This window comes from Solea senegalensis, linkage group LG3 (assembly GCF_019176455.1).
Source record: "Solea senegalensis isolate Sse05_10M linkage group LG3, IFAPA_SoseM_1, whole genome shotgun sequence".
In the NCBI taxonomy this organism is placed as follows: Eukaryota; Metazoa; Chordata; class Actinopteri; order Pleuronectiformes; family Soleidae; genus Solea; species Solea senegalensis.
This window is the reverse complement of record NC_058023.1, coordinates 9,723,792-9,745,484: the sequence shown is the minus strand read 5'-3', so window position 1 is coordinate 9,745,484 and position 21,693 is coordinate 9,723,792. Positions and strand designations below refer to the sequence as shown.

Here is a 21,693-nt window from a genome sequence, read left to right as displayed (position 1 = left end):
TCATCTGACGTCCACACCCAAACCTTAAATCTCAACTGTGATCAACACACAAGAATAGGATCAATAATTTACTGTTTTCATACAAAACAATATAAAAAAATAAAAAAAAAATAAAAAAAATAAATCATTTCAACACATGCATGTGGTTATTACATCTGGGCTCCATGTCATATTTAAAAAGTTCAGCCTCACTTTCAAAGTACATACAGTAATTATCCATCAACCTAAATAACAGTTTTATGAATTAAAATGAACAGATTAACATTGAGTATAAATACTGAAATGTTAGGCTTGTACATGCTGAGCGCCTGACTAATTTAAATGCCATTTAAATGTTTTATTCCTTTTTTTTATTTCTTAAAATCTATCGTACATATTTTACAGCAATTTAAAAGTTAATTACGAAACATATTTATTATTCATACTTTATTTCACATTTTGTTTAACGGAACTGACAAAGGAGAAACAAACAAAGGAGAGACAGGACGAGAACGCACACTTTCAGTCTCGAGAAGGAAACTTGGCCAATTACAAACATATTTAGTGCCTTGACTCATGTTCTAAAAACCCATTCTCACTGTCAAGAGCAATACTGATAGAGCTTCAGCACCATCTGGAAACAAGGACAACTTCAAGTGGCTCTATGAGCCAGCAGGAGGCATCTGCAACGCATTAATTTGTAGGCCAGCTTCATTTGCCAATGCAAGCTGTTTAAAAAATAACTATCATTCTTTTTCCTTTGGCGACTCACAAATGTGTCTGTTATTGAACTACGTCTGTGTATTAATAGTTAGTCCACAGAAAACTGTTCACGTTGGAAATGAAAGTTTGTGTGATGTTTAAAACGCACTTTGTGTACCGATTAGTCGATTAATCATCAACTATTTTGATCAACGATTAATCGGTTTGAGTGTTTTTTCAATGATTAAAAACGTTTTCTGATTCCTTCCAGCTTCTTAAATGTGAATATTTTCTGGTTTCTTTGCTTCATAGAACAAAGAAATGGTTAAAACCGAATCATTTTGGTTTGTCAACAAAACAAGACATTTGAGAACATCATCATTTCCGAGTTTTAAAAACAGTGATCGAGATTTTTCAAACATTTTCTGACATTTTACGGACCAGACAAGCACTCGATTAATCGAGATTAATTGATCGATTATGGGAATAATTAGTTGCAGCCCTAATTTACATGTATAATTTATATTTGAGTTAGAAACAGTGTGCGAGTCAGAGCTGGAGCTAACAGCGAGGTTACACAAGAGCGAGGAGGAGGAGAGGGTGAAGAGGAGCGGCTCCGTGCGCTCAGCACGCGCTGCTCACTCCTCCTGCAGGGCATGGGTCAGCTGAGTCAAACCTCACACATTTACCACATTTACCATCAACGGATATTGTCATTTCAGAATATAGGTGCACAACTGTAAACTCCAGAAACAATAAATGACAACCATAAACAGCCCAATATTTAATTTTAACAAAATAATGTATGATATATGATCTCAATTTGTTTAATAAAAAAATAGTGCTTTACAAAGTTAAAGTAACTAAGTTAAGTAAAATCAATAAAAAAAAAAAAGTAAAACAGTAAAAATAATGACATAATGAAGTAGGTAAAATGGTAAAAGCTACATAGAAGTATCTGGGTCGGCTGAAGTGAAGGCCAAAGAGAAGAGGTGGGTCTTTAAAAGTGATTTAAAATGTTCAACAGTGGAGGCAGATTTAATTTCCATGGGTAACTCATTCTAAAGTTAGGGGGCAGCTACAGAAATACCCGATCGCCTCAGGTTTTTAGTCTGGATTTTGGCATTTGACCTCAGAGCTGAGAGATACAAGGAAAAGCTAAACATTTTTCTTTTTTCCTCCCACTATTTTATTATGATTATGAACTCTGAAATGCAAATGATGTGAGAAAAAATATAAATATAACATTTTTTAAAAAAAATCTATGTCTATGTCTATATCTATATCTATATCTATATGTACTAAAGACAATGTATCTTGCACTTAATCTGCTGAAGATTTAACTGCATACTAAAGAAACAGTACGCACATTTTGTTGGATGTACTGTTGTAGCAAACACCATAATGACAGCAGGTATTTGATGATTAACCTAATTTCAGTATTATTGATCGTGGCAGTGTGGCTTTCTGACAGTTACTGAGTTACATAGTCTCACAGTGTTACTTCTGTACATGCTCACCTAACCTAAAAAGTGAAGAAGGAATGAAAACTTTAATTTCTAGGAATAAGAGACATCTGACAGAGAAGTGGGGGAGAGAGAGAGTCATACTGATGGAGATGCACAAGAGATTAATTCTGTTTCTGAAATCATTATTGAATCAATTATTTTTACTTACTTCTTAAAAGTAGGTGTCTGTCTAAAAACCTCTGTGGAAATGTACACTTTATGGATTGCACTGAATTCCAACAGGTACATATGAATGAGTGAGGTATAATTTGCCAAATATTATAAATGACATCAAATGAAAATAAACCTTAATGTTACAAGGAAGGAGCTACATTCACATTTTGGCAAGTGCACAAAGAGCACAAAAAGACATTTTTTGTTGCTAGGAACAAATGTTTCAGGTTTTGTGGAAAGATGACAATTCTACATTATTCCAAAAATTAATATCCTCTGGCAGATTTGAGCTTTGAGATTCATTCAACACAGCCAGATTGGCTAAGGGAATGTCACACAGTGTCCCTAAGATCTTTTAAAGGTTAAGTGTAGTCCACCAAGTAAGAAGGAGAGGGTCCCCCACATGTGTCTGACGCCCATGTATTTAATGACTTAAAAATATTGTTTTTCAACCCTTCGATAACTTCACATTGACTGCGGTTACTGCAGCTTTTATTGTGAAAGTCACAATCGGAAGCAGTAATATTAGCGTTGATGCTAGTGATAGGTGATTTTCGGTGCCGCTGCAGCTCAGCAGATGAGTGAGGGACCAGGCAGGCGACAACGTTCAAACTTCCCTTAACTTAGTCGGGACCACCCAGCGACTGGACTTTCTTCACCCCCAAACATGGCATCGTTAATTGTCCGCCACCGTCACTAGTTTCAACGGCTTAGGAGCGGAAGTGAGGGAAGGGGGAAGTTGTGAGTAGTTAGAGGAGAAAATTAAGCCCCTGTAAAGTTATCTTTCCTCAGCCAAGTTCAGGTAACAAAATCCCGCCTTTGTGGAGGTAGCGTGTCCGTGGAGTGGTAGTGGGCATGGACACCCACGTCAAAGAGGGACAACTGTATGTACAGCATCAAAAGTTTGGAAAGGTAAGTCCAAGAAAATACAGTTATTTCTCTGGTGCAGTTGTGGCGTTGACAGAATTGACCTAAAAGGAACAAATGAGTGTAGCCAGTGACCATTTACATGATAAGTTTATTGTTATTATTATTAATTGATTTGGCATGGACAGTATATGTTAATAAAACCGTTCTTTTCGCCATAGACTATAGCATTTGGTTTTACAACGAGCTGTATGAAAAGCAAAGAATAAACACAATTGCTAGACTAATGTTGCAACCAGTAACTTTGAACATTTAGGACATTTGCCATGTTTAGATTAACGATATTACAATTAAAATAATTTTTGAAACACTGAAACAAAAGCAAAGATAAACCAAGGACAACAAGAAATTTATAAAGCGAATGCAGGCAATAACACACAAAGTACATGACAGCCAATAATATCAGACTTTATAACATTAGATGTACAAGAATGCACAGCAGTGCGACGTTGCTTTAATTATTAGTAATATATGAGGGACTGAAATGTTCCAGAAAGCCATGAAAGGTCAATAAAAACAAGTGAAAATACTTCCAGGATAAAGTGTGACGAAGCTGCTTTGCTGGTCACAGCATCTGTTATAGTCATTTCATGATTTTTCTTTAGGTCAAGCAAGCTTGAGTGTCCCGTCAAACTCTTGCAGTCTCAAAAAAACACATGTGAATCCCAGCTCTTAAGCAGAAAGTAGCATTTTGCGTCACAGAAAACAAATAGAGCACATATTGGTGCAATTAGAGAACAGCACTGTGCCCAGCGTCTTCAAAGTAAAATGCTACAGTGCATGCAGAGAGAGAAAAGGGGAGAGAGGGAGAGGTTCAGGAGAATTTCACTGGCACTTGTTATGATGTGGTGCTTTGGAGTAAACCTGCTGTGCATCTGTTTGTGTGTGAGGTGGTAGTGTGCATGTGTGATGGAGTGTATATGTGCTGATAAAACCCGGGTGCACTGCATGCAAAAATGCATTCAAAGGTTTATTTTAGTAAATGAACGCAGGGAGATGATTTGAACGTTGGTCTTTGGCTGCTGTGTGTGACTTAGTGACTTTTCACAACACCTGGTAAAGCTGTAGTCTCTTATTCATCTCAATAGACAGACAGACAGACAGACAGATAGCCTGACCATTACACCAACAGGGACTGTAATGACGTATTAAGTTGGTCCCTTTTTTGCAGCTTTAACAGCTTCCACACTTCTTGGAAGTTTTTCCTCAAGATTTTGAAGTGTTTCTATGGGAAACTCTTTATAGTCCTTGGGGCTTGACTGACTGACTGACCTATGGCGCCTTTCCACTATACAAGTCTAGCCCGACTTGGCTGGGCTTGGCTTGGCTCGGCTCAGTTCTACTTGGTTTAGTATCAGGCACGTATATAGTACCTCCTGAACATGGGCCGCTTCGTCATAGCACGGCTGCACGTCATACAAGAACTGCGACACACACAAACTAGTGACGCGGAAAGCAGTTGTCTGCGGTGAGCTGACTCATGAGAATCAGTCAATTAAAAATATTAGTTCAATATTTCCTGCATGACCGGAGCACAGACTCCATCTGACGCAGTTACTGAACTAAAATACGGTAGAACAGGTTGTGATTTGGCTCACGATAGTTTGCTAAATTCCTCTGTTAAATATTGAGATTTTAGACATTTCCTTGCTAAATTTTAGAGATTGACACATGTTTTCAGGATTTTAAGTCTTTTTAACTGATCTACAATTCGGCATTATTTGGTTTGATTCCTGTGTCGGACGTCATACTCATGACTCTTCCAGTGACGACACTCTCTGCCAGTCAGTGGCCGGCAGTCTGTGCACGTCACATTTTAGTATCAGCTCAGCTCCCTTGGAACCTCATCAGAGCAGTTACTAAAAAAAGCACCAGGTACCAGGTGCTTTCCCTGATAAACAGTACGAGCTGAGTTATGTTAGAACTGTATAGTGGAAAAGCACCATAACTTACTGACTTAATTACTTACTTACTTCCCATAAATGGAAAAGTCTTGTGATACAGCAACATGGTATTAATCACATAACAAACTTCTCTAGTATAAAATATGGAGATGAAAAATAAGAATATACAGTTTATTGTTTTCAAATTAAATCAAATTTGCAATCAAAAAATTGTTCTGATTTTTCGATTCTTCTTTTTAAACCATTCATAGCTTTAAGCTCTCATCTTTGCACTAAAATGTAATATATAATAGTTAACATTTTGATGTAATGCTCCGTCTTGTGTTGAATCTATAACACTGAAATTATTGACGAGGAAGTTGTCTTGAAAAGTAATATTGCAAATCAAATAGCAGTAGCAGTAATTGCCTTTTTTGTAATCAGCGTTGACTGATTAATTATTTATTACTTGGGCAATTATTACAAATGACACACATTTTTGCTCTCAGAAATACATGCTGCTTAGTCATTAAGCAGCATTGCATTGAAACTTGCAATTTTGTGATTATTTGTTGTCATTTAACAGTTTAATTTGATCACATGTAGGAAATGGAACGCTGGCTCAATATAGGGGCCAAAAAAGGATTTAGCATAATTTATTTCCCTGATAATCAGTGTCCCTGATTTCTAAATATCGTTATTCACAAAAGAAAAACCCATATTGGACGCCCTCTACTCCATAGCTATACCAAAATAAGACTTAAACTTTAGAAGGCAGCGTGATTTTATCCAGTTCCTATCAACAATGTCTACACAGTGCAAGTGTGCTGCCAGAGCAGTTAATAAACATAACTGAAAGCAACCAAAACCAGAACAGTAGGGACTGATCGAGCTGTAAGTTGAGTTGAGGTCAGTTTTATGAACATGCATTATCTAAACTTTGTGGTCACCCTTTTTAATATTATAGGACACATGTTTAAATGACGGTGGGAGTGTCAGTCCATAGCCTTAATGTAGCCTTGCCTCTGGTTTCCGAGCATTGCTGGACTCTTTTAATCTTTTTCAGATTTGTAAATAGAGGGTCTTTGTCTCTCGGTCGCTCTGTCTGGTCATATGACATGGACCAACAAAACATTCTGGCCCTGTTTCCTGTCCTGAAATCACCACTGCACAATGCATATTAATTCTCACAACACACCGTTTCATTGCAGTGTTTTCAGTAGAAAGTGAGCAAAGCAAACATCCGCAGGTCAAAAAAATAAAAATAAAATGTTGTGCATGATAGTAAAAAAAGCGATAGAGCTAGATTTGAAAAATGAGTTCATGGAGAAATGCATAGAACAGGAAGCTGTGTGTTGCTGGCTGATATGAAAGTGTTGAAACTGGAGTGAGGCTAGTATGGTGAATTATGCAATCGTCAGTAGATGTACACAGTCATATATAGGCTCGCTCCCACGTGTATGGTCGGAAAGTGTGACTCAAGAGAGAAGCGGCAACCTCCGAACAAAGATTCTGCTTCAGTCTCTCTAACTGCTGTTTTATAACATGCCATTCTTGCAGAAAGCTGAACGCTTCATTTGTCGTTCACGTAACATTGTTTTGGAACCGGTACTCAAAGTGATTGATTAATAAAAGTCAACAACAATATGAACATTTAAATAACCTACTAAAAAAGAGATTCCAGCTTCTGTCGTCTCATATTAGTATTAACTGAAGACGTTTTTTTATTATCTCATGTTCTTGGCAGCATTTGTCTGTCTGTGTGTGAGCAGCATAAATCACAAAGAAAAGGAGGGATTATGATGAGATGTTCTAGGGATTTATGGCCCCAGGATGAACTGATTCAGTTTAAGTGGTGAGTGAGTTAACTCTGTGGGGCCTTGGTGGAGGTTTGCGTTCTCCTCCTGCTTTCTGTAGTGCATCAATGAAAATGATGGGATGACCCAAAAAAAAGTTGGCCACTAATTGATGTTGCAGCCTGTCAATTAATCGAGTGATCGTTTGATAGTGATAAAATGTCACTGTTTGTCAAACCTGGAAATGATGATGTTCTCAAATGTCTTTTTTTGTCCTCATGCCAAAATGATTCCGATTTGATGATTTCTTTGTTATAAAGAAACCAGAAAAAAAAATCACATTTAAGAAGCTGAAACAATCAGAAATCTTGTTTCAATTATGAAAAAAGCTTCTAACCAATTAATTGATTATCAAAATAGTTGATGATTAATTTAGTGATCTATTAATAATCAAGTAATCGCAGTGCATGTAAAGCAATAAAAAATCTCTTCTCACTTTGTCACCCCACAGGAAAAAACCTGTTACTAACCACCTTGCCACAAAAAAAGTTGCAAATTATTTAAAATTAGGTTTAAAGTCATGTAAAATTCAGCAACTTCAGCACTTTTGTGGGGTCCAAAGCTGGTGAATTTCTTTTTCCGTTTTGTTCCACTTTTTTGTGTCCGACACCGATATCAAAAACTCGAGTATCTACCGATACCGATATTATTCCGATACAGACATTTAAACAATTTATGAACTATCAAGCTGTTTATAACACATTTGTGCTGAGTCATTTCAAAGAAATAACTCTCCAAATGTGTAATAGATACAGGTCTCACAAAAAGAAGAAATAAACAGCTCAAACATGACTCATGGTTAAAATGCAACAGCATGCAACAGATATAGATTCCGATACTGATTCTCATCCCTGAAAAAACCTTAGAGATAATTAAAAACATTTGAACCTCCTCTCTATGAAACAGATGTATCATATTGGCTGCTTCCTCTGAAGTGTGATGCTCATACAGAATCACAGAGGCATTCAAAACATGCATCTCTCAACTCTTGACCAATCTGGATTATCTGAATTACGCTGTTGTTATTCTGGTTTTCACATTGGTAGCCGTCATGCGATTCATGTAGTGGCTGAAAGATGCACAGCAGAGTAACAACAATGTGTGAGATTTAGTAAGAAAGCCACTTTTTACCTCCACCAAGGAGATTATGTTTAATCTGTATGTTGATCCTCCTGTTAGCAAAATCCTGTCTATAGTTTTTGACAGATCAGTCTCTATTTTTGTGATGGACAGGTGATCACCCAAGTATGTAGATGTTAGCCTTTTGTAGATTTAGCTAAGAATCTACCCAATGATGACGTCTCAAATAAATAAACAATCAATACAATTTTCAAGAAACCTTTTCACCAGACTAAGTTTCATCCAGATTAGGGATGGGCATGACAATTTGATTATTTGATGATTTGTTCCATTATTAAAAGTCAATCACTTATGTGACTATTTTTAATATATCAACATTTAATTTAACATGGGAAGACCCATTTAAATAGTTCAGCAACATCTTAACAAATCAGGATACATTTTGCCTGCTATAAGCCAAGGGTTCTCAAACTCAAATGACCTGGGGGCCACTGAGCATCTAGGCTGGTCAAGTGGAAAAAAGCAACTGTTCAGTAGGGGTGGGGCGATGTGAGTTTAAAATGATAGAACAATATGCCATCATGGTATTGCAAAAACAACATTTGTCACAGCATTTTTGTATTTTTTATAGAGATCCAGAAATACAGTGGATCAAAATATAAAATGATGGTGTTGGAATGTAAAATGCAGGTGACATTAATGTTCGTGCTCTCTGCGAGCTCTTGTGTGTACAAGCATCTGCTACACACATTTACAGCCAACTTTATAGTTTATCTGCACCTCACAGCGACAACAATCTGTCAGTCTGATGCTGACGTTGGCACTGATGCTTTCTGTGTGCTCACCTAATGGTTTTGCATCCACACTTGAATCCACACTGAAGCAATATTACACACCCTGAGGCTGCTGGTTTTATATGAAATCTTGAGTTACAACTCCTTAATGGATTCATGTGATTGTCATTTCTCCAAAACACTCCTCAGAAATGTGATTTGATGATTATGTTACGTGTCAATGATGCAGTAATTACTATTAATTATTACTCATTTTCAGTTGTCGTTCTCTTTGTACAACCAGAGCTTATTCTCAATTGAGAGTCATTATGACTTTCTTTAAACAAAGGTCTTTAATAGAATGTGTGGCAAAGATAAAAAAAGGTCTTTGACTCATTTGTCTTTACGTTTTTCACAACTACCTAATTTCCACTTGTAATTGTACTGATATGAAACAAATTTGTCACTGCAGCCTTGATAACTGTTTAGTTAGTGTGGTGTCGGTGATGTCATTTTAAGAAAACTGAAGCTATTGTTGGTGGACACGTAGGACAGTTGAGTCTATTGTGAGGACACAATTAACCATTTCTTATTTTCACATGCTAATCTTTTTGATGCTGACTTGACCTCTGTCAGGAACATTTCATTACTGTTGTTGCTTATCACTTATATTTTGTTTGCTCACTTTCCCACAAACATTTCCCCTTCTTATCAAAATTGATTATTACATTTCTGGCACATTATTCTACAAAGATATATGTTATATATGCCACAAATTAAATCATAAGAAGACTTTTTTAACACAAGTTATACATTGGAATCAGCTGATTGTGACCATGACATCAGGCTTCCTTTGTTATTTCCAACTTTTTGTTAGGGATGTGCGATAATATTGGTCCGATATTATCCTATTATTGTCCCGATATTAGCCTATTATTGTGATATTGGTTCACATCGGTATCTGGTTTTCTGCCTGGATTTCCCGTAAATAAGAGAGTAAATGCTTGGTAAACATTGGGGCGCACTTGAGTTGCAGTAAGCGATAACGAGAAGAGGGAAGTCAGTAGAACAGGAAGTGACTTTTATTTTGACAGTCATAGCATTGCGCAAGATACTGCGCCCAGTGAATACCGAGAGAGTCATTAACTGCATGAACACTCTAACTTGTGCAGACACAAACACTTGGGAAAGCCGTCTCTCCCAGAATGCATTTTCCCGGGACATAGCGCCAGAGAAAAGAAATATGAAATAAATATTTTTCTGTGTCCCAGAACGCAGTTTTAAGATCACTTGAGCCTTAATGAGGCTTAAGCACTTGGCGCCAACATGTGATGTGACCTAAAAAAAAGCCTGTATATATCGGTATCGGTTGATATCGGAATTGGAAATTAAGCGTTGGACAATATCAGCATATCGAATATATATATATGTATATATATATACATATATATATAGATTGATTTCTACCTTGGGTCATCACCTACATCCCCAGAAAATGTAATTAAAATCCATCTTTATATTTTTGAGCTATGCTGTGTCAAAGCCGCCTTTGTGAAGGCGTCCGATGCTGCCTGTCATCTCCTCACGCAACATTACCTTGTTACTATGAGTAGCACAGTAGCCGTCTGTGTTGATGTCACTTGTGACGTGTTACCAGTTGGCCGCAGAGTGAGGCAGCTGCACACAAACAAGCACACACACACTCATGCAGCTATCCTTTTTAGGACTGCTATTAACTTACATTCATTTGGACAGCCTAAAATGAATTTGCCATCCCTAACCTTAACCAAATCTTTATCTTTAATTCTTAACCATTTCGTCAGAAATGAGGTTCTGCCTCATTAGGACCAGCCTTTCCATGACAAGGTATTGTGTGACCAGTGGAACATGGTTGAGCAGTTTAGATTAGAATCAGCGTCATATGACAGATAACGAAGATACATGTGTGCATTTGTCAGACATGCCGCACACAAACTCATAGATAGTGTCATATGTAATGCTATCTAGGCTACCTTCACAATGAAATCATAATAGCTGAAATTACAGACAGTGGAATGACTTTAAGAACTTGAACTTCCATCAACAGCTGCTAAAGATGAGATGAGATGAGATTCAATTTTATTGTCATTACTCAAATACAAGTTTCGGGTAAAGGGTGAATTCACAAAGATCTCCTGCTGCACATACAGTCATGCTCTGTACTATTCATTCTAGAACAATTTGAGTAAGCATTTGAAACCCAAATACAATTTGTTTGTGATGTAAATCTTTAAACAAATGAACTCGGCTAGTGAAAAATAACTGTAGGCATCACAGAATCTATCAACAGATCACTCTGTCACCTCCATTGTTGACTGCCGGGATGAACAAATGCAGCTCGCCTAAAGGAAAGTAGGTTTAGGAAAATTACGTTGATATTTACAAACCAATCTTTTTGGCATCGCTTGATTTCAGTGGAAGGATGGTTTTATTCTTCTTTTTATTCCAAAATTTGCAAGGATTGTGTTTGACATTCTACATAATTGTTTAAATTTAGAATGGTAAAATATGTATTTCCTTTCCAAAGTCAAAGATTTGCTTTTGGTTTTCATCTTGGCAAAACCCTGGGTGATTATTTTTGGTCCAACGAGACTGGGCTCCTGTTAAGATAAATGAAGTGAGAGTAACAACTGCAGCTAGTACTGAAAACCAGCTACAAAAAACTGTAAAAAATGTTAAGTGTTTTAATAAACGTAAAGCTGTGTTGATCCTCCTCCTTTTGGCCTTTTAGCTTTCACAGTCACTTGTAGGTCAGAATGGCCGTGTATTGTTTTGAAAAGCAGAGACACAAGCGCACACATGTGCGTGTATCACAGCTAATTCTGTTGCGTTCTTATGAACAGGCAGGACATCAGAGAGGAAGTCTCCCTCCCTCTGCATGCCTGTCATCCTTTTTGCATAATTTTCCACTCAGTGTATTAGTGGATGATAACGGCCCGCTGCCTTATATGGAGTTACACACACACACACACACACGCAGGTTTGAGCAGCTATTCTTCTCAGGACACTGCGTTGACTTCCTTTCATTTGGACAGCCTAAAAATGGCATTAACCATAACCATTTAATGCCTAAATCTAACCAGAAGCGAACCACAATTCAAATAAACGTGAACGGGTTTCACAGAAATTAGGTTCTGCCTCATTTGGACCAGGTTTTGATCCTGTCAAGGTCCTAAAGAGGTAACAATTACAATTGTTTACACACACACACACACACACACACACTCTCTCACAGGGACCATATTGCAACAGCGGATGGTGTGTGTGTGTGTGTGTGTGTATACTGGACAGTTACACAAGTGAATGGACTAAATAGTGTCTATTTGTGTGTGTACGTGCATTTGTGCTCAGCAGCAGATGGTCTTGAACGTAGCAGGGGGAAAATGAGAGACAATACAAACAGATGCACACACACGCACACACACACACACACCTGGCTGCAGAAAAAAGGAAGCAAAGTGAATCCCGGGTGATGACAATCCCACACATTTCCTGTCCTTTCTGGCAGTTGGTGCATGTGTGAGTTAGACATTAATGCATGCATGTATGAACCTCTGCTCTTACAGACAGTTTTTCTCTCACAGAAAGTTTTTAAAGCTTAGAGCAAATGTGCAGCATGTAGGTTTTGGAGGGACAGTTGTATCAGGAAAGAACGATCATGCAAATACAGTAATCACATGTTAAAATGGATTTGCACGACTCCTGTTGTGTCATGCGGTCAAATGCGGTCAGGTGATGGCAGCTGTTTTCTACGAAGAAAACCGATATATAGGCTATAGCTATAGGCTCTGTGTTTCTTAAATGCTGACAAACTATTACAACCCGATTCCAACTAAACAAATGTGTGCACAATATACAGTTTATTTCTATTTTTTACTGCCATTTCACTAACGCCTCATATTAGTTTGAATAAGTAATATTACCAAGAGATATGATTGAATCAATCTTATCAGTCAATAAACTATGCATTCACTAAATTATGAGACAAATGCTGGAAACATTCAGCAGGTTTTGCTGCTAACCATCTCTGGAAAATATCAAATTGTCAATGTGTAGTTTTCACTGTGTAAAAGCAGTAACCATGCGCCATATTCTACTGCAAGGATCACGGCGTAAAAATAGGAATTGTATCCAGCATACACAAGTTATTGAATTTTGTCAAATGTGATCTTAAATTTATAACACATTAAATTGTCCCCACCCAGTTTCTGTGTATGACTCATTTAGAGTTATTATGTAATATTTAATTAAGGAGCTCTTATGTCGTCCCACCTAAGACATTTTGTAACAGATCTGTTTGTCAGTCGCCACTGTATTGACATCTGTTTGGCTTTTTAGAGGCCATGTTGGATTTTTAGATGAACCGTCTTCTTTCGATTTTATCTGACAAGCAAAAACAACAGAGGGTCACTGATCAGAGAGCATTTAGTCGGAGTTGTTCTTCTGTGTTTGGCTGGACTTTCCCTTCTGGTTTGAATGATTTTTAAACTGCTGACCTTCCTGTCACAAGCTCGGCTCTGCCCCGCTCACTGAATGTAGGGGGAAAGACACACACACACACACACACATATCCAGATGGTATAAGGGATGGGGGGGACTTCCCAAATATTTTCATTTCTTGTATCTTGACCACATTTTGCATTATCATATGTATGTCACTTTCTGCGATGACTGTACGTAAGCTTATATTCAGTGTGTCATCATCATGTCCAGAGTGAGCACTGAACGTGTGGAGTGTGTAACGCCTCTGTGCGTCAGGTTGTTCAGCGTTGTGTGTCATGTTGTTTGGTCGTGTCGCTTTTTGTTTGCTGTAGAGGAAGAGCTCATTGTTTTGCTGTTCCTCCTCACAGCTGTGTCCTCAGGGAAAGACGAGGCCTCCGTCAAACAAAAAAAAACCTTTCACAATGTGATATTTACTGTGTTGGCAGGATCATAAGACTTGCAGTCATTTAAATTAAAAATCCAGTTTATTGATTGGCATATGTTATGTTTGTTTAAGTTTATATTTGCTTAATATCTTTATATATTGTACAAACATAACTACACAAATGAAGCGGATTCACCCACATAAATCTGATGCATAAACCAGTGCGGGAAAAACAAGAAATAGCAGAGCGTGTTGTGAAAGAGTATATATATCATTTTTGGTGAAGGCCACCGTAGTTCCCTGGAGTATTTAGGAAAGGGAGGGGAGAACAGAGGTGTCCTTTGTTTGTTACAGCCAGCATTGTCATCATTAGATGTCACGTATTCTTACACACACACATATTGTATTTATGGCATTTAGTGTAGACTGTGACACTCTTGAGAATAAGAAGAGTTTAGTAGTTGCATTAAACTTTACTCATGTGGCTCGAGTAAAAAAAAAAAAAACCAAAACAAACCTGATTTTTTTTTGGTGGGGAAAAGGATTTTTTCACTGTGAGCGATGGTGACTAATGCTGTAACTGTGATTCGCTGCTGGCGATTAAATGGAGAGGAAACAATGGCGTGTGTGTGTGTGTGTGTGTGTGTGTGTGTGTTGAGTGTGTGTGTGTGTGTTTGTGTGTCACTGATCTGAGTCAAATTTCAGCAGATTTATCACCACACGCCTCCTACATTATGCACCAGTCAGCAGAGTAGAGCAGAGGCAAGAGAAAGACCCGGAAACAGTTTTGACTCACTTCTTCTACAGAATTTAAACATTAAGATTTTATTTTCTCCCTTTGTCCATTTTTTATTTATTATTTCAGGGCAGTTCTACATTCATAGTATTCCTTATTCTGTTTAGTGAGTGTTTAAAAAAACCCAAAAATATAGTGTCATTTGTTTGGTAACCTGTTATTGATTAATACGCCTAACGATGTGAGATACATGTCCACGATACCTATAATATCACGATACAACCATTCTGTGATAATCAGTATATTGCAAGACAATCATATAGCAATACGTCATATTTATCTGTCTAACTGAAGAAAACTAAATGTCAGTGAAAAGTGCAGGATTTCTCAATTTATTCACAACATAGTGAACAAAGTGCATAAAGTGTATGAATTGAACGTGGCTGGAGCATCTCTTAATGTAGCTTGCTCCGCCATTATCCCGCTGTGGACTCTCAGGTAACTTCCGCCCATGATTCCCTCGTTCATTTGAGCAGCGCCACCGTGAGGAGACATGAAGTAGTGACATCTGGCGAGTGAAACTGGCAGTGACTGTTTACTTTAGAGCGCCTTCAGTTATGATTTTTTTTTTAGTTGTAGCCTCGAAAGATTTTTTGGACATGTATGAATGTATATTCTGCATGTATGTGTATGTCATGTTGTACCTACACTAACCACCATTCAGTGGTAAACATCACTATGACCTCATCGGGAAGTTGAAGGGTGGGCATTGGGAGGGTATGAGGGTTATTGTTGAGGTTTTCTTTTCTTGACACTGCGTTATTTTTTGCCCCCAGAAATGGAAGAAGAATTGGTTTGTCCTGTACCCCGCCAGCCAAAATGGCATCGCCCGTCTAGAATTCTACGACGCGCCCTCGGGCGGAGGGGGCGGAGGGGGCGGAGGCTCGGCCAGCGGAACCAACGAGAAAACAAGAAAGCTGGACAAGAAGATAATCCGCCTTTCTGAGTGCATTTCCATCCTGCCTGCGCTGACAGAGAGCTGTCCCAAAGAGAACATGGCAGCCTTCTGCGTGGAAACCAACGACAAGAACCATGTGTTTGCTGCGGAGAAGAACGCAGCCAAGGACTGGATGGATACCATGTGTGACATCGCATTTCAGGTAGCGCTCCATTTTCTAACTTCTCCTTCTGCTTTCAGGTTGTTTTAGGAAACAGTGTTTGCAGTAAATGGGTGCATATCCAAACAAAAAAACTCAATGAATTCCATTTAGAAGGAACAAACTGAATAGCTGTTGCTTAATATTTAGTTTCAACATTGTTTGCATATGTATAAATGGCCCTCACGTGTCGAAGCAGGCCCCAGCTTCTATTGCATTTACCTTACATACAAATATCTGCAGAGAGGAAGCAAAAAGAAAACCAGAAGAAAAGATTCCTCAATTCATTTGTACTTTATATCTTTTCTTGATTTCCTTTCTTTTTTCTCTTACTTCAGGTCTTTGTTGCCCTTTTAGAGTTTACTCCTTTAATCTGAAGAGCAGACTTCTCCAAATCAAAATCGCAATTTGCATTCACAAACAATGAGCAAATAGCAAAGGCTGCAATTTAATCTTTGTTTGTATTTCATTGTTTTATGCCAGTTAAAAACAATGCAATAAATATAGAGAAAATTTATAGAAAGAATGGTTATTTTTTTTAACTTTTCACCTCTGTATGTCCTCAGGGAGGAAGTGGCAGCAGCAGCAGCACTGCTGCTGACTCTAATGGAGGACTCCAGGACATGCAAATGTCAGAAAACCTCATCTACTACTCCAGAGAGGAAGGTAAAAACAAAAACAACACTTTTAGTAGGTCTTACATCACCTGATCACCTCTAAAAGTACCTGTCTAAAAGTATTTCAGTGTAAGAGGTGATTTGGAATTGACAGAATTGAAGTTAACATCAGCGATATGCCTATACTCTCCTCACAGTGAATGAGTTCTGGGTGAACATTCAGCGCACTGAGGCGTCCGAGCGCTGTGGGCTGGCAGGAAGCTACTGGCTGAAAGCAGAAAGTGACATTTTGATCTTGAAGGAGCCCAAGACCAAGAGGAAGATTCTGGTGTGGCCCTACAAGCTGCTGCGGAGATACGGCAGAGACCGGGTTAGTGCCTGCACAGTGCCTAATGTCTCCAGATGTGATTGAACTTTGACAAACTTTGACAAATTACAGGCGGAGAATGTTAACTGTGTTCAAATCATGTGTGGTTATAGATAGGAAGTGCATGATAACACTTTTAAAAGGTGTTAATGGTGAATGTGGTCAGAGGCTTGATGTCAGAGATCTTTAGCATTACACTCTGGGGATGTGTTTGTGTCACTTTGATGCATCAGAGAAGGAGAACTGGACCTAAAATTGGCTGATGAACTTTTAAAGAGCACCTGTTTATGCACCATGTTTACTTGTGTGTCAGCACTGACACCAATTGTGACACATAGTTGGACTGTGTATACGTATGTGTATATACGCATATATATATATATATATATACACACATACATCAATGCTTGCTGAATTCTCAAAATAGCAGCAAGCGAAAACAGTGAAGTATTAAAATATTTACTGAGAAAACTGAGAAATGAAAATCCAGTGGAAAAAGAGGAGTGCCAAGAAAAATGATAAATGAGCGATGACTGGGAACAAGTGCAACTGTGACTAGCTTCCATTACTTCAGCCCTGTTTTGGCATTTCAAACACATCTGTAGGTATTTATTTAGTCACAGACTTGGACACCTATTCATTGCTAACTTTCCTTTCCTTACTTTTCTTTTTCTGTCTTGGTCTCTTTTCTTAGGTGATGTTTTCATTCGAGGCGGGTCGGCGCTGCGACTCAGGTCCCGGCAATTTCACCTTCGAGACCAAGCAGGGCAACGAGATCTTCATGCTGGTGGACCAGGCCATCCAGTCACAGAAGGCACTGGCTGAGGATCACCACCTCAACTCCGACCCAGAATGCCCTCCGTCGCTGCTGTACATACGCAACGCCGGTGCCATTACGGGAAGTGGCGACAGCAGCAGCTCCAGCAGTCGAGAGGCAGACGGAGATTCGGGTGGCAGCAAACCGGGGTCTGCTGATGGAGTGCTGGGGAAGAGAGAGGTGGGAGATGGAGGAGGAGGAGGAGGAGGAAGAGGGCAAGGGAGTGGAGCAGCAGGAGGACTAAAAGGTAGATGTTTACCTGAACCACCAGCTATGTTGGGAGTTTTGGCTGGAGGTGCGACTCCTCCACGATCGCCCAGAGGGCAGGCGGCAGCGAAAGGTCAATCCTCAGCTGATGAGCACGCACATCTTTATTCTGAACCAGCTGACTCGGTCCGTCTGCCTCTGTACACCGCAGACTGCCTCTACTCTGACCCGGTGGACAGCATCAAGGGGCAAAACCAAACCAGTAATTCATCCAACCCTCCGGTGCCAACCCCGCGGCTCCGGCCGGTAGGAGACGAGGCCAGTGCAGGGGGTGTTCAAGGGGATCAGCCCAACCACAGGAAGCCACCAGACCTGTACTCACATGTGTATGACCAGATCAACATGGAGCTGAACCAGAAAACCAGTGTTCTGAGTTTGAATGGGGGAGGAAGAGGGGTAAAAAGTAAAAAGCGACCACCAGGGGGACAAGCAGAGGGAGTGTCTCTTGCCCTTCTTCCAGATCACATATACGATGAACCGGAGGGCTGCGCAAGCTTGCCCGCTACTTTAGGGATGACGATTTACAGTGAGTCACGTTTGGAGCCTCATAGCCAGAGAAAGCAGGAGGAGGCTGTAGCCTTGTCAGGATCAGAGGGGTATCTCAACACCGCGGCCCAAGCAAAGTCCCCCGAGCCCCACAGGCTGTCCCCACCACAGCTCGGCCCGAGACGCGGCACACAGCATCCGCCAGCGCCAAAGGGACGCAAACCGCTCACCGCTCCCAAACCGGGAAGGGACATGTTTGGGCGGAAGGAGCCGGTGCCACTGCCCCCCGGCAAACCTGGAGCACCGGGCAGCAATGTGAATAACAACAACAACAACATTTGGGGAGGAAATGGTGAAGCAGAGGGGAGGGAGCTGTACAGCAAAGTGTCAAAACAGAAACGTCTCCCTGCGAACTCATGGTATAGCCAGCACCACCAGGCACCACTCAGATCGCCAGATATCATTTATGATAACTTGGGAGATATTTGACATTTTTAATTCTACATGAAATCAATCATCTATATTTTTCAGAAAGAAAGAAAAAGAGGACAGATTCTGCTCTTTGTTCTTGCAGGTTTTTGTTTTGCAGGAAGAACGCACATTTTCTGATTTCCATCTTTGGACTGGAATATTTTTTGGAGATAGTCGATCCAGTTTGAGTGGATTGAGAGAAAACCACATTATGGCTGAAATTCATGCAACTATTGTAGGCCCACCCTGTGCGTGCGTGCGTGCGTGTGTGTGTGTGCGTGTGTGTGTGACTGAAAGAAAGGGGAGGTTTGCATGGTGAAACCCATAATTGGTGTACAAAGCCACAGTGTGGTTGAAGCCTTGCGCCTCTCTCTCTCTCTCTCACTCACACACACACACACACACACACACACAGAATTTGGCAAAAGGAGTTTGGCCTACAGGCTTCACTTTAACAAGCTGAGAGTTTTTTCCTCTATGAAAAGTCTGCCATGGTTATGAAGTGACTGGGAAAAACATATATTAAAACTAAACAAATGATTATAATTTTTGCTTTTCTGTTTCATGGCAGATTGAGACAATGTGACAATAACAAGTCATTGTTTGGCTTTGGAGCGGTTTTGGTGGCTGTGACTTCACCGTATGTTTTCTCAATTGATTACTTTTTTAACAATCCCATCTCGGGGATATTGATGTACAATATTCTAATCGGATCCACGCAATGGAAAGACGTTGTTGCTATAGTTACAGGAAGAATGAGAAGTTGGACTTAAAGACCTCCTCTGGGTCTTGGAATCAGATGACATACTGTACGTGGCTCATAAAGCGTCTATCACATGGACCCACGGGACGACGTCCTGCACAAGATAATATTATTTGAGTCCTTTATGTCTCTATGTACAGGAATCTAATTAACCAGTCCCCTGCAATGTGTCCGTACACATGTATGTGTCAAAAACAGCTGTGCTGTCTGTAAATGGAGCTAAAAATAAAGAAATGGCTCTGAAAATATAAAGTAAAGAACTGGGCTAAATGCTGCATCACTGCTTCCCCTCTGTGTGTGTTATGTAAACATGAGCCAGTTGTATGTTGTTGTTTTTTTGGTGTGTGTTCAGAAAGACTTTTCTGTGCTGGACCAAACAGGACAGTCAAACAGTCTGACCTCATCCTCCACTTCCCTCCCTCTGCCACACTCTGTTTTTGTTGTTTCAGGCGGTTTCCAACCTCTTAATCACACCGTTAAAGTCGAGCCTCGAAAAAAGCGAAACAAAGACTTTCTTTCTTACTTTCCTGTCCTTCTTACTTCCTTTCCTCCCACTCTGCTTTAATGCTGTTGTTTGGTTGCCGTGGAGACGGCTAATTGTGGCTGGTTTGTGTCGGACATGCTGTGCATTCTAAGCGCAGAGATGCAGTGAGAGGAAAAACAGAGCGGTGGAATGATGAGGAGTGCAGCAGATTCAGGGGAAGGTGAGGGGGGTTTAACCTGAGCTGAGGATGACGAAGGAGAAAAGAAAGGGGACACAAATGAGCAGAAAACAGATGCTGACATGATGAATGCTGGCGAGATGAACACGTCTGTGTCTGGTTGGCTTGCAAACAGGTACAAACTGTTCCCTCCATTGCTGCTGCTCTTTATCCTCGTCATCCCTATTTATCCCTTCTCTTTTATTCCTTCTTATGTCTCCACCTGCTGCTGGAGTCGTTTCTGGACAGGAAACTTCTTTCAAAGCAACTGAATCACAGAATCAGGGAGGAAAAACAAAACTTCTGTCTTTCTCATTAAACTCTGGGTGAACCAGGAGAAGAAGAAAAAAACCCTCAGGCATAATGGAGAAAGGCTCACACAGTGACAGTCCATGGTACAGTTTTCATGTTGTCATGATTTATTTCTTTATTATGGTCCATGGAATCCTTGTTGGCATTTCTGTAACAAGTTGTTTACACTTTTACAATCAGTACCTGTGTATTTGTGTGTGTGTGCACTGAGACACAGACGGGTCTGACCCAGAGGCCGTATATAAAAAGTGGACATTGTCCTGCACTTTGCTTGTTAAGGCCAACCAGGAAGCAAGAATATATTAAATAGCCACCAGGGTGCAAAGTCCATTTGATAATAGAGTGTCTGATTCAAATATAATTTTATTAACCTCACAAACCCCCCCAATGTGATCTCTGACAACAATATTATGTCTGTCTAATGCAATGTGTGTTACATTCAGACCACACGACTCTCTGTGTCTCTCAGTGTAGCTGTGTTTCAGTCTCATTCCCATGCTGCACACGGGAAGTGACGGACGGAGGCAACAGGGAAATGGTGCTAGTAAAGTGAGACGACTGCAAACTGAAAACACAAAAGAAGCGGAATTCTGCTGTCTGGTCGTTCAGTAGTTTGACGCGATAAACACTTTTTTACCTCCACCCACCACTGTATACACACACCTGCTCCCTGTCAGGTCTGATTGTGTTGCTTGACTGAGCCAATTCCATCATTTGTGTTCATGAAGACCAAACAGAAAGACTTAAGCTTTAGCATATGTATTTATTTTATTATTCTATATAACAATATGAATGCTAACCTTGGATTGTTCTTTTTTTTTTTATGTCAAGGCTAGATTTCCTGTTTCCCACAGTAATGACCAGGCTTTGCACAAAGTACTCTCACATAGCCTTCTTCTTCTTACAACGTCACATTTAACCGACATTTATCAGTCTCTTTCTTTTCTTTAAAGACTCTTGGCGTCCTTCAGTTTGACGTGACGCAAGTTTTGTCTCATAATAGTTCAAATGATATCCGAGCGGTTCCAGATTTAAATATAAACACAACAATGAAATACTGTACATAGAGGTTCATAAAAACAAGCCTTTTCAAAGTCAGCTGTTCTTTGCTGTCTCTCACCTCCTCTCCTTCCTTCCTCACACTTCACTTCTCATCTGCTGTGACCTTTATCACATGTGCAGAACAACTGCCTGGTGTGTGTGTGTGTGTG

At 39.8% G+C, this 21,693-nt stretch overlaps 1 protein-coding gene across 1 annotated transcript; it reads left to right on the top strand.

Annotated features, from left to right (window-relative positions):
- The first annotated feature begins 2,894 nt into the window (after positions 1-2,894).
- dok1b (docking protein 1b) lies at positions 2,895-18,989 on the top strand. Its single transcript, XM_044020189.1, has 5 exons — positions 2,895-3,275; positions 15,361-15,684; positions 16,248-16,347; positions 16,496-16,668; positions 17,360-18,989. The coding sequence occupies exons 1-5, from the start codon at positions 3,219-3,221 to the stop codon at positions 18,722-18,724; spliced, it is 2,019 nt and encodes a 672-aa protein (XP_043876124.1). The 5' UTR covers positions 2,895-3,218; the 3' UTR covers positions 18,725-18,989.
- Positions 18,990-21,693: the final 2,704 nt, after the last annotated feature.

What these genes read in the sequence shown, in the direction of transcription:
- dok1b (XM_044020189.1), top strand. Translation starts at nt 3,219, where the DNA reads ATGGACACCCACGTCAAAGAGGGACAACTGTATGTACAGCATCAAAAG. An exon ending in TGTGTGACATCGCATTTCAG is followed by an intron (nt 15,685 to 16,247) that starts GTAGCGCTCCAT and finishes GTATGTCCTCAG; the next exon opens with GGAGGAAGTGGCAGCAGCAG. An exon ending in GGAGATACGGCAGAGACCGG is followed by an intron (nt 16,669 to 17,359) that starts GTTAGTGCCTGC and finishes CTCTTTTCTTAG; the next exon opens with GTGATGTTTTCATTCGAGGC.